This window comes from Micromys minutus (assembly GCF_963924665.1).
Source record: "Micromys minutus genome assembly, chromosome: 1".
In the NCBI taxonomy this organism is placed as follows: Eukaryota; Metazoa; Chordata; class Mammalia; order Rodentia; family Muridae; genus Micromys; species Micromys minutus.
In genome coordinates this window covers 250332980-250347137 of record NC_137969.1, presented here as the reverse complement: position 1 = coordinate 250347137, position 14158 = coordinate 250332980, and the positions used below count along the sequence as shown (strand labels likewise).

The 14158-nt window shown below is 49.9% G+C and overlaps 1 protein-coding gene across 1 annotated transcript in view; it reads right to left on the bottom strand.

Moving 5' to 3' along the window:
* The window catches only part of EML1 (EMAP like 1), a 153273-nt gene extending 141145 nt beyond the window's left edge, over positions 1-12128 (bottom strand). The window contains exon 1 of the mRNA XM_080916637.1: positions 11990-12128. Within this exon, the coding sequence (XP_080772763.1) occupies positions 11990-12017 (28 nt within the window). The 5' untranslated portion in view covers positions 12018-12128. The remainder of the gene's footprint in view (positions 1-11989) is intronic.
* Positions 12129-14158: the final 2030 nt, after the last annotated feature.

Here is a 14158-nt window from a genome sequence, read left to right as displayed (position 1 = left end):
TATAAACAGGCTGAAAGCAATACAGACGGGGGTGTAGCCATTTTTTGATTCACCCGGTGGATATGTGGGGGACTTCTTCCTTTTTTTTCTCTCTCCATTCAAGAAGAGATAATAAGCTCTGAGCCTCTTGCCTGGCCAGCGAAAGGCTTCTGGCTGACTTGCCAAAGAAAGGAACTTTAGCAATAAACCCTTTAACTCATTTCTCCACTGCTAAACAGCATGCATTGAATAGCCAGGCACCAGGGCTTATTTAAGCACAAATAGCTAAGTCTCTCCCCCTCCCCCACCCAACCCCCCCCCCCCCAGCTTACTTAAACACAGAGAGTTAAAGAGAAAAGAAGCTAGTGGTATTCAGAATAAGTAAAGAAGTGTTAGGCTTCCAGAAGCCATCAGCTTCTAGCCCCTGTACAGTTAGAAAGAGTTACAAGGCTGGAGATTGTCAGTCTTTTGGTCTTCCTCCAATGGTGTGTTCCACCTCATCTTTGAACCCCCGAAGGTTGTGGCAGGCCCCCCTCAGTTCATAATTCATGTGGAGAAAGTACTGTGGAGTCAGACAGAGCTCTCCTCTTAGAGTAAGGGGCCTGGGAGTGTGTTTGTGGCAACTGTAGCAATATTTACACTTCCCCACTGGAAATGTTAATGTAAGAGTCTTGGACTGTGGTTAGAGCCAAATGCAGGATGGCAGAAGCATTGTGTCCCCAGAGCAGAGCTCACAGCCCCACCTACAATTCCAGCCTAATTTCTAGTGATATCATATAGCCTTAGGGAAGGTTTCACAAACATCATGTAAGCTGAAAGTGTGTGTGTGTGTGTTACATGTGTGTCAGTATCAGATACACACATATCCAGAGCCGAGTCTCTCATCAAGCCAGAAGTTCACCATTTCTGCTAGGCTGGTCACCCTGCCAGCTCCCAGAATCCTCTTGTCTCTACCCACAATGCTGGGGTTACAGAGCCATACAGTCAGGCCTATCTTTTTACGTGGGTGCTGGGGATTCAAACTCAAGTCCTCACACTTGAATAGCAAGTGCTTATACCACCGAGTACAGCCCTGAAAACTGTACTTTAAACCAGGCCTTCTCTTGTAAGAACCAAGGCCTGTCACACTCTGCCTTCTGATAGGCTGTGGATTGTGTGCAATTGTGTCTATTGGAGCCACAAAACAGACTATCCCCAGAACTTACACAGACCAACCCCACCTTTCCCTATGATTATTTCCCTCTGAGCTCCCAGTTTGACACCTTTTGGTCTGTTCCGAGCCTCACCCACCACAATGTCCCTTTTGTATTTTACCAAACAACCTCAAAAGAGACTTTTGGAACTCAAGAGAAGATGGCTCGGCCAGTAAAGCGAGACTCTTGGCCATCAACAGCTAATGTTTTCCTTAACTGTGCTGTTCCTGGCTGGTATTGGAACCAAATCTTTCAGAAGCTGATTTTTTGCTTTTCTTTTCCCTCTTAGACAATGTAATTGTTTGTCTCACAACTGTGTGACTAGAGGTCTGAGACTGAGTGTGTCTAGTCTATTCTTGCTTAGTACATGTGGTCTTCTGCTATCTTGGTGTACCCTTGGCTCTCTACCTGTCTCTGTTCTAGTTTCTCCTTTTCAACTAAAATAAGCAAACTACTTTACATGTGATTTAATGTGTGCCACAGGATGTTCTGAAGCCCGCATGCCATCCTTAACAACAGTCACCTTGGGGCTCACAGATCTCGAACCAAACGTACTTCTTCAGCCTTACTAAGATTCTGTTCCCTCAGCTGAAAGGGTTTGCAACCCCATGGGAAGAACAACATTATCAACCAAACAAACCCTCCAGGGCTCCCAGGGACTAAAATACCAATGAGTTCAAATGGAGAGACCCATGGCTCCAGGTACATATGCAGCAGAGGACAGCATTCTCTGGCATCAATGGGAGAAGAGGCCTTTGGTCCAGGGAAGGCTCATTTTCCCAGTGTAGGGGAATGCTAAGGCGCTGAAGTGGGAGAGAGTGGTTGGGAGAAGGGGCACCTGCATGAAAGCAAAGGGAGCAGGAGGGGGGATGGCAGTGGGGAGAAAAGGGATAACGTTTGAAATGTAAATGCAGCGAATATCCAATTTTAAAAAAAGATGTTGTTCTCTTGTCCACGTTCCTTCCAGTCCCTCTCCTTACACCCCGCCCCTCTCCCTGGGTCCCACCCCTCTCCCTGGGTCCCACCCCTCTTTCAGGGTCCCACCCCTCTCCCTGCAGTGTGGCAGCTTTTTATAGCCTTTGCACAGTGTCAGGAAGTATAAGTCACCTAGAGATGATGCGAGGCACTCTGGAGGATAAGTAAGTTTTATGCAAGTACCTCATCACGTCACATAGCAACTTAAGGATCCTTATAAATCCTGGCATAAAAGGGCTCATGGAAGGGTCGCTAAAAGACTATATACATCTAACAGAGGGTTAATAGGCAGGACACATAAGAAATTCATGGGGCTGGAAGGATGGCACAGGAGCTAAGCATGTACACCTCTTGTAGAAGACCCACATCAGAGAGTTCACAACTACCTGTAACTCCAGCTCCAAGGCATCTGACACCCTTTCCTGGCTACTTTAGGTACCCACATATACATGAATATACACTCAGACACACACAGAGGAAAGAGGGAAAGAAAAGAGGGGGAGGAGGGAGGGAAATCATAAAAAGAAAGAAATTCAAGCCAAATGTCATGGATCATGCCTGCAGTACCATCAATAGGGAGACTGAGGTAAGAGAAGTGCTGTGATTTTTGAGTCTGGCCTGGGCTACATAGTGGGCTAGCCTGGGCTACATAGTGAGTTACAGACCAGCCTGGATTACAGCATAGACCCCAGATCATTAAAAAATATTTTAATGAAATTAAAAAGAACCATCAGGAGTGGTGGTGTGTCCCTTTAATCCTAGCACTGGGGAGGCAGAGGAAAAGCTCTGTGAATTCAAGGGCAGCCTGGTCTACAGAGTGGATTCCAAGACAGATTAAGACTATCTCAAAAACCTTAAAACTAAAAAATTAAATGAAAAAAGACAGGATCAAAGAAAGAAACTCAAATAGCTCAATAGTGAAGAACCAGGCAATGCAAATATAAAAATGAAGAGCCAGACCTGACGTTTCTCAGACCAGGACATTCAGACAGCCGTGAGACATGGCAGACTAAAATCACTACGCCGTCACCTCACACCTGTTAGAAGGGCTGGGACCAGAGAGACGGTTTCATGAGAGATGCACTTGTCTCGCAGGCCCAAAACCTGGAGTTCAATGTCAAGAGCCACATAAAGGTGAATGAAGAAAATGGGCTCAAGTTGTTCTCTGACCCCACACATACGCTCAAGCACCGGGGGCCACACACACACACACACACACACACACACACACACACACACACACACTTGTGCATGCATATACATCATCTGTGTCCACACACATATCACTTGTGCATGCATACACACACACCACACACCATCTTCTGCATACACACACATACACTTGTGCATGCATACACATCATCCATGCCCCCCCACACACACTTGTGCATGCATACACATCATCTGTGCCCACACACATATCACTTGTGCATGTACACACATACCACACACACATACCACACACACATACACACACACACACAGTACAAAACATTTTTAAAAGTTGAAAGGCTCCAGACGAGCCCTCATCCATGGCTGGTGGGACTATGAGCCAGGCCAGCCTCTATGAAAATCAGCATAGTTCCTCAAAAAATTAAAAATAGAGGCACCATCTGATCCAGACATCTCACTCCTGGGGAAATGGAATCAGTATGTTTAGGGACATCTGTACTCCAGGCAGTGCTGTCAAGACAGCCAAGAGACAGAAACAGCCTAAGTGTCCATGAACAGACGAATGGATATTTTTGTGCTTTTAAGTGCAAATTTAAGAGAAAATTCACGTCAGTGGGAGTGCAAGATGGCTTGCAAATTCTCGCCCCTCGCTTTCAATGATTGGCGTTTTGAAAGTCACATGACCTACAACGCAACCGTCTGCTAGCCACAGTTTACACAATGCGCTCTGAGCTTTTCATAATTGAAATGGATTACTGCACAGTTAAAAAAATGTTGAAGGGGGGAGACAACAGGGAATAATTACTACCACTATTCACTCAGATAACACTTGCCCACCCTCTGCCTTCATGAATGTCATGTGACATGCTTTGGCCAATGAGATGCCAGCATAGCCATGCGCGTCACTATGTGTGGGGCCGTATGATTGGCCACGCTGGTGTCTCTCCTCTCCGGACCTGAATCTGTATGGACGTATCCCAATAGATGCTTCTGTGTAAGGGACCAGATCTACCTGGACCAGACTGAAATGAACTTTGCATGAATGAGACCCCTGTACCACCACGAACCACTGTCATTTGATTTCCAAAGCAAACCGAGCCTGTCTGGACTTCCGCTGCAGTTAGTGAAACCCAAGAGGCCGTTCTCATGAGTGTCAGCCTCAAAAACCAAACGGAGAGAGCAGAGGTCTGAGGCACCGCCTAGGTAGCCACTGCCTCAGCCGACTTCTGGTGCTTATTTAGACCGTAGAACATCGAGAAGAAAATAGTCTGTGGTTCAAAATGCTAATAACTTGATTTTTTTTTTATTTTAAAATTTAAAATACACACATACAGAGTGAAAAGCATAAAAATACAGAGCCTAGCAAGGTGTCTCAGTAGGTAAAGGCGCTTCCTTTAAGTCTGCTGAACCTACGTGGTGGAAGGAGAGAACCAACTCAGACTATGCACATACATATACATGCAAAATAAATAAACAAGATATAATAAATTAAAACAAATAAAACAGCTTGCTCTCTCAGACATGCTCAATTCCACTTGACCCAAAATTCCCAAACTGAACGCCTAACAGCTTCCTATATTTCTTCTTGTAAACAGGAAGTCCTCGTGGGTCCTAGAGACACTGGAGCAGGGCTCAATGAGAAGTCATTCATATGTTGCTCAGAGTTAAGATCATGTGTGAGGACCGCACTAAGCCTGTATGAGCTCTGTGGATTCAGGGGCACATGCTCACAATGGTGTTTGGCTACCTGGGGGGATTTGGGGTCAGTAAGTATCAAATATGATGCCAAATAACGTCCCTGAATCCGGAAAGAGGAGAGCTGTGTCAGAACACAGGATAACAAGGGCTCTGGTTGTACCCGGACACCCAATGCCTCGGCACTCCTGCAAGTGGCACTCAGCTGGGTTGGCATTCGTCAGTAATACTTCCCAGTGAGACAGCAGGAGGCAGAAGGGGTGTCCCATTATACAGTGCAAGTCTCAGGGAAGGGTCCCTGAAGAAGGCAGACTTTCCTCTCTCGTCTGCCAATGGCCTGGCTTTAAACGGGAGGGAGAGAGTGAGATTCCTTAGCACACTGTTGGAGTGTGGTGGGACCTGTTAGAGAGAGCCCCCTGAGAACAGTTCACAGGGCCACTGCAAGGTGACTGGGCCGATCTTTCCATTCTCTCTGAGGCTCAGATTCCCCCTGCGCACCGTGGAGATTATGAGCTAGAAGTGTGATATAAATCATGATAAAGGACGGTAATGAGAGACCCCATCCAGGGCTTCTACCTGTATCTGCTCTGTCCCACACCCAGCCTCTCCCAGGATGGTGTGATGGTGCTCAACTTTGATCCCTTCAAGCCAGCTATATCTGGAGTGCTCACTTCAACCGCAGTGGCACTTTCATGGGAGCCACCTCCTCCCTCCTGCCTCTCCCAGATTCTTCATTTATAGGAAAGTGACAGGCATCATTTCATGGGATTCCTTGCCATGTCCCAATGTCACAGTGTTACCTCCACCTCACAGCTGAGGCTAAGATGTTCTGCTGGAGGGAAGGGAGATAGACAGAGAGGAACAGATGGAAGGAAACCTGAAGTCAGGATGTGATGAATGAGAGAAGAATAAAGAAGGGGAGGAGGGGAAGAGGAGAAGGAGGAGGGGGAGGAAGGGCAGGAAAAGAAGGAGGAGGGGGAGGAAGAGGAGGAAAAGAAGGAGGAGGGGGCATTAAAAGGAGGAGAGGAAGGAGGAGAAGAAAGAGGAGGAGAAGGAAAAAGAGGAGGGGAAGGAGAAAGAGAAGGAGGTGGAGTTGAAAGGAGGAGGAGGAGGAGGAGAGGGAGGAGGAGGAGAGGGAGGAGGAGGAGAGGGAGGAGGAGGAGAGGGAGGAGGAGGAGGACGTTGATGAAGTTCTGCTGGCTCATCCCCTACCTCTTGACCTCCAGAGTCTTTCTCCAGTGCCTCTGTCCACATCTTCAACCAACCAGGCCCCTCCTGGCTCCGGTGTCCTCCCTGGTTCCCTTCTACCTACAGAATGAAGCCTGAATGCAATTACCTGACTAGGCAGGGAGACATCAGAAATCCATCAAACCCAGAAAGCAAGCAGCCTGAATTAGAGCCCCAGGACCCAGAGACTCTAAGAGCGGTGTCCTAGACAGCTTTGTGGTTTGCATCTTGAGTGTCCCTTAAAGAGGCATGCTCTAGAGATATTAAGACCCTATGTCCTCCCCCTATCTCCCTCTGCTTCCTGTGTTCACACCATAATACCCTGCCTGCCACAGCCACAGAGCCGCAATCCCAAGTGACCATGTACTGAGACCCTACAGAGAAGCCGAAATGGCCCTTTCCTCTTTGTGATGTGGCAGTCTTGGGGTTTTGTCAGTGTCTCAGAAAGCAGATCCTCCAGAGACGCTTACCAGGCTCTGAGGTAGGGTACCAGTCAGCAGCCATAGATGGGGACAGAACCCAGGCTGCTTTGCTGTCTCTAAGCCTTGGGAACACAGAGATCACATCCCTCCGTAAAGCCAACCAACTCCGCTTTTGAAGAAACTCCATTTTGCGAGAGACCAGGGGCTAAACTCCAATTTCAAAAAGTAAAACCACAAACATCCCAGTAGCAGGGTCAAGGTGCATATAGATAACTTGAGACATCCTGCAGAGAACAGATAGCCTAGACATCCTGTTTGTCAGGTTTTGCCTCTGTGCTCCGTTCCTGGAGATAATGCCAGACATGCAGCTTTAAAATATTGACTTGCTGACCCGAATGGTAAATAAATACCCTGCACCCCTAGACTCGGGCTCTCACTCAACCTTCGGTGATGGTGATCATGAGAGTCCTTACTCATCCTTATGTATTTACATCGCAAATGGTTCCTTGGTTGTCTTTGGAGTCCCTACAACGTGGGCATAACACCTCCTCTTGCTGTTCTGAGCCCAGCTCCTGTGTCTTGAGAAGAACAAAGCAGGGAACTTGGTTCAGATCCTCAGAGTGACCCAGGCTAGCCCAGCCCTTTTCTGGAGCGAGTGACCTGAAGCCATCTTGAAGGCTTCCTCTATGTCCCAGGATCACTCCTGGGTCCTCTATGCCCCTCCCCAGTGTCTACCTACACGGAATCCAGGGCAGGGACAACTGTCAGGCCCGTCCTCCGAGGTCTGCACAACTGCACTGGTGTCTGGGGCAGTGTGGATTTGAAAAGCCTCCAGGGAGAAACACAAGTAGAGCTGGGGTTGGAAGGAGGTAAAGGCTGCCTTAGCGCCTGCTCAGGCACCCAACATGAGGCCTTGGGAGAAAGAAACCGGGTCCCTCGTGAGCCTGGAGGTATCAGGTAAGCCATGGATGGCTCCTCGATGTCTTTGGGCTTTATTCTTGGGCCAATGCCTCTGAATTGAAGCAGAGAGCCAAGTACTTCAAGAGAGAACTATCAGGGGAGCCTGCGAGGACGGCAGGGCCCTCGTGGAGGAATCTCTTGACAAAGTGGTATGAAGGGAGTTGATGTTGATAGAACGGCCCTCCCCAGTGACAGCAATCAAGAGCAGCCATTTCTCAAGGGACACGTGGAGTGCTTGGGTTAGAACTAGAAGAAGTTACACAGCATGGAACAGAAAATCACACAACAACCAGGTGCACATTCAGTTACTGTCCCACACACTCAGTCACTGTCACACACACTCAGTCACTGTCCCACACACTCAGTCACTGTCACACACACTCAGTCACTCTCACACACACTCAGTCACTGTCTCACACACTCAGTCACTGTCACACACACTCAGTCACTGTCTTATACACTCAGTCACTGTCACACACACTCAGTCACTGTCCCATACACTCAGTCACTGTCACACACACTCAGTCACTGTCCCACACACTCAGTCACTGTCACACACACTCACTCTCACACACACTCAGTCACTCTCACACACACTCAGTCACTGTCCCACACACTCAGTCACTGTCACACACACTCACTCTCACACACACTCAGTCACTCTCACACACACTCAGTCACTGTCCCACATACTCAGTCACTGTCACACACACTCGGTCACTGTCACACACACTCAGTCACTCTCACACACACTCAGTCACTGTCCCACACACTCAGTCACTCTCACACACACTCAGTCACTGTCTTATACACTCAGTCACTGTCACACACACTCAGTCACTGTCCCACACATTCAGTCACTGTCCCACACACTCAGTCACTATCTTATACACTCAGTCACTGTCACACACACTCAGTCACTGTCTTATACACTCAGTCACTGTCACACACACTCAGTCACTGTCACACACACTCAGTCACTGTCCCATACACTCAGTCACTGTCCCACACACTCAGTCACTGTTCCACACATTCAGTCACTGTCAGACACTCAGTCACTGTCACACACACTCAGTCACTGTCACACACACTCAGTCACTGTCACACACACTCAGTCACTGTCCCATACACTCAGTCACTGTCACACACACTCAGTCACTGTCCCACACACTCAGTCACTGTCTCACACAGTCAGTCACTGTTCCACACATTCAGTTACTGTCACATACTCAGTCACTGTTACACACATTCAGTCACTGTCACACACACTCAGTCACTGTCACACACACTCAGTCACTATCTCACATACTCAGTCACTGTCACACACCCTCAGCTACTGCTCTATCACCACAAACAGAGGTTGCCCCTCTCCAGCCATGCTAACAGGACAAATATTCACCCTGAGGTATATGACTTGCCCAAGGTCACAGAGCCAGTGAGTGGTAGCAGGGATTTGAACCCTGAGCTTATTGGACTGCATTCACTGCTCTCTGATAATGCAGCACCTTATTCTTTTGGCTCAGACTTGATTGGTTGGTTACTTTGTTTCCCCTCCTAAGCACAGAGAAACTGACAGCCCAGAGGCTTGAATGCTCCTCCTACTGGAAGGGACTGGATGTTGTAAGGAAAATGGGGACGTATGGAATAAGTCCCTTCAGGAACTGTATGTCCATATGGTGCTAAGCACAGAGCCAATGATAAATAGGGCACGTCTTCATTTTACCACTGATGAAACTAAGGCCTTGTGATGCATCCACGTGTCCCCTATGCCCAGGAAGTAGAGCATTGAAAACGCAGTGCCTTCAGTGGGTCGGCAGTTCCTGCTATAAATACAATGCTGACTCCTGGGTAACCTTAAGCCTCCTGTAGGCTTGCCCGCCCAGGCCCAAGGCCATAAATCCCAGAGCCCGAGCCGCCTGCTGTGCTCCCCTCTTGACGGAATTTTCCCGGATGCCCTAACAAGGTACCACATTTTTTTACAGGCTCCAGACTATTGGAGGCGGCATTTAGCTACCTAGCTATCTCTGAAAGGGGGGCGTGGCTCAAGGCAAGGGGACAGACACTCCTGGAATGAAGACCTAACCTGGGTACCAAGCACAGAGAACAGGGGCGCTGAGTTCAGCCTCTGTTACACCCCATAGCCATTGATGGCCTTTGGCATGTCATCTACCCCCTGGACTTCAGTGTCTTTACCAAAACAATAGAGTCATGCCACTTGCTTCTAGGCAGTAAATGGCACATCCAAAATGCCCAGGACTAGGAAGGTGTCCGGGTACCTTTGCTCTGCTCTCTGTCCTGTAGCTTATTTGTTGCCTGGGCTATAATAGCCCCTCACAGTGCTGACCAAGATTGGTATCATTCTGATAGTGCTACATGTATTGGGCTCCTTTATTCTAACAACAGCATGAAGAACAGAGTGTCTTCAAAGGCCCCTTTAAATGAATGAGCAATGCCCAAGGGCTCACAAGTCTCAAGAATGCTGACACTTTTGACCGGCTTTGAGACTGGTTAGGGACACCGGGGAGATTCCACTGAGCTTCCTGGGTCTGTTGCTGGAGGCTGGAGTCCCAGAGAAGCCTGAATGTCTGGAGATGGATTCAAGGAGACTTCTAAACAGAGAGAGCCTCCTCCAGGGCAGGCTGCAGCCTTGGGCCAGCTTGCTTGTTGTCTGGGAAAAGGTCTCTTTTTGTTCCGTTTTTTTTCTATTGTTTCGGTTTCTTGAGATGTGATTTCTCTACGTAGCTCAGGCTGGCCTAAAACTCGAACTCCTCCTGTCCCAGCCTCTGTTCATATTCTCAGATGAGGCTCTGTGTCAGACCCATATAAGGAAGATAAAAGCTGCATTTTATAAACAATGATGCCAGGGGCTTGCCCGGGGCCTGTTGTCAGAGCTGAGCCAGGACAAAGCAAACCAGTGCAGACCCCCGCCCCAGCCTCCCAGTCCAATGCTCCTCTCCCAGTCAAGGAAGAGACAGAGAGGCTCCGCCCCCCCAGGCCCCAGGCATAGCATACCATGAACACTCAGTGCCACAGCAGTCCTGGCAGCCTAAATATTGCCTTGGCCTTCCTGAAATACTCTACCTACGGGTGGCTTTACAGACTGCTAAAACTAGGGCTCTGTCCCTGGTGCAGGGAGAGAGCTATTCTGGGTTTGTGTCAGGTGTGGGGCCAGGCCAGCCAGAGACTGCTGTTGGCGGCAACCCAGGCACCGGTGGCCCCCACAGCCATAGGAGCAATGCTTGGCAGCCAGTTCTGCTGGCGCCCTGTGGAAGCAGGCGAGGTCAGCCTGCTTTTGTCTGTGTCTCCCTCCTGACACACAGGCACATACACAGCCAGACCCGGACTGTCTGTCAGATAGCACGGGGCCTCCTGGGACAGCCCAGCATGCCTGTGAAATGCCTAAGAATCACCAAGGTGAGGTTTTAGGATAAAGACTATTCGGGCCAAAGCTGAGCCATGTCTTACCAAGGACACCACCGAGGGGAGATGCCCAGACCACTCATGCCTCTGTGCATCTGCCCAAGGTACCTACTTATCCTGTCTCAGCGAAACCACTGCACCCATGATACACGGGCACTGGCAGACACTTGTGTACGTTACCATAGTTTTGCACAAGCTGTGTAGTAGGTGCATAATCATAACCGTTCCTATTGTCACCTCCAAACACTGAAGCTCAGGGACATTAAGCCACTTGATGGATGGATGTCACACAGCCTGGAAGCATAAGTTTAGAGACCGTAGCCTGGACATGCCTTCCTCCAGAGCTGCACAGTAAGCACGGAGAACGTCCTGCTCAGCTTCCACTATTTAAGATAGCCAATCTCCGCTACATGTCAGGGCAGGACCTGGATTCTAACCACGTCTCCTCTCACCTGTACCCCCAACCACCTCCAGCCCAGGAGACTCTCAGGAGCTGACCCCACGCTATGGAGTGATCAGAACATCCCAGTGGGCTCAGGATCGTGGGAAACCTCCCAAGACCTATGAGATCGTCCCAGCTTAATGTTTACACCCTTCCGTCAACAAAGGCCATGCACCCTGCACCCACTTTGAAGCCCAGCCCCACAGGCTGATCTCCGAATCCTGTGGTCAGCCCTGCCCCTTTTCCAGGCTGACAGCCCGAGAATTTGTTAGAGGTCCGGCTTCCTGCTAAAGCCTACTAGGAAACCAGGGGGTGCGGCCAGGGATGAGCTTTGAAACTCAAACTGCCTCCACTGGGCTGCAGCTCCCAAGAGTCAAGTTCAGAGGAAGGGGTCGCCACTTCACTGCTGCCTGCAGCCCGTGGGGGGCCGGGTGCCCTTGGTGACCGGAGGCCTTGCCTTTGCAACCGGAGCCATGGCCGGTAAATATAGCACTGCCACTCACCAGCTGAGGGGCCCTCGCCGTCCGACATGGTGGGGGAGATGGGCAGCCAGCTGGCCACCAGCCTGCGGGGACACTCAGAGCCCTCAACAGCCGTCACCCACCCAGCCTGACTTGGGACTGCTCCGTGTCCAGCCCCTAGGCAGTGTCCTGCCTCGCCAGCCTGGCCACGCCCCCCCCATGTTGGGCTGGGCAGATAAGAGCGTGTTCCCGGTGCCAGGAACCTGTGTGATTGGTGGATAATTCTAGGCACTGCCCTTCTCTGCCTGGGGCCTCTCCTCAGCAGCCCCAGAATGTTGCCTGAGAAGCTACTGCACCCCTGGGTACTGGACCAGTCCCTACAAACCCAGCTCTGAAGACTATGGAATAGCTATTCCCCCTCTCCCTGTGTCTGGTCCCACCTTCTAAGCCAGGACCATTTATGGGCATTTTGTGAAGGAGAACACTGAAAGACGCTGCCGCGTGAGCGCGCGCTGGTACTAGGAGGCACGCAGAGGACAGCCACCCACACTTCAGTGCACTTTGCTTTCCAGAAAGCCACATCAGGTCTAGATCACAGACTGGGTTAAGTGACCCTGAAGGGAAACCAGCCCTCTAGGGGTGTAACCGGGATGTGGAGCCAGGCTGTCTGTCTCCAAGGCATAGGAAGCCTGGCCTTTGTTTAGCCAAGAGCACCCATACTTCTGGACATGCACAGGGTACTTTGTGCTCCACGAGTGTTGGGAAGCTGTGTGAAGAGAGGAGCTCCTGGCTGATTGAGAGAACACATGGCTACAAGCATTTAGTATGTGCTTGCTGCATGCTTGACTAAGAGTCAACTCGGTCCCCTCCTGGCTCCCAGAAGGTAGGGAGCAATCCTAGTGTAGGGCCATGGCTTTCAGAGGGATCACCCCAGTGCTGGACTCCTGCCTGCCCTTCCCTCCTGAGATGGGGATCATTCCAGCTGTGAGACACACGAAGTGAAGGATTCGAAAGAAAAGGGGGTCTCAGTCAGAGAGGTCGGGTATGCGAACGCTTTTCCTGAAAGACTTGCTTCCCGGAAGCAGCCGTCCCCAGCAGGGGATGGCAGGGGTCCCCAGCACAGGCTGAAGGTGACGGCAGGCAGAAAGTATACTTTCCTGCAGAGGGAAGCATTCAGGGCAGGAGAAGCCAGGCAAGCTTCCTGGAGCAGGAGGCAGATACCTATACTGGGGGCCAGTGAGCCTCAAACAACAACAACAAAAAAGTTCTGGGCCCTCCTGGCACGTGTTGTATGGGCACCGAGGCCTTTTCTAACTCAAAGACCGCAGAGGGTTGAGATCACAGTTTCAAAGGAATTCCTTTCCAGGAAAAGGGAGGAAGGAGAAGAGTCACATCTCTCTTCGCCCAGCCCTGGCCCACTAGCCAGCAAAGACTAAACAAAGGAATTCAAAACTGCAAAAGAGCCCCTTCTGGTCTGGTCCATGTATGCCCTATGCCAGACAATTTCCCTCTGGCCTCTTTTCTTCTTCCTCTTCTTCCCTCTCCTCCTTCTCTCTCCTCCTCCTTCACCTCTCATCTAAATGTCTTGACGCATCTCAAGGGTCCCTGCACTGTTCCACTGTCCCTGAACACCACTCTACGAGCTCTGACCTTGCTGTGACCAATGCCTGGTCCCTACTGCATTTAGCCCTGTTGCATCGCTGGGTAACAGGCTCATCACTGTTGGACGTATGCAATGAAAGCTGAACGTCCTGGCTAGAAATACAAAGGAAGTTCAAATGTCAGGTGGGGCTGGAGTAAATGCTGTTGGAGTCCCTTGAGGGTGACTAGCTACCATGTTTGCCTGGCATGTCCCCAGTTTTACCCTTGAATGTCCTGCCTGCATCCGGCAAATGTCCTCAGTCCTAGTAACAAATGACCGAACTGTGTCCCTCCCAACTAAGGCTTTAATTCTAAGTAATCAAAGGAGAGGCAAAAATTAAAATTAAAATAAAAAAAACCTAATATTTTTTATGAGTTACTTTGGTTATGGTGTTTTGCCACAACGATAGAAAAGTAAGAAAGAGGGTAAGCGCTGTGGAAATTAGGAGTACCAGCGTCAGATCTGTACATGTCCTAGTATGGGTAGATGGCGGGGCTTAGGGAGAAGGCTCCACAAAGATGCTCACTTTTATCCCTGGTAGGCAGACTTCTGGACCAGCACTGGAAGGA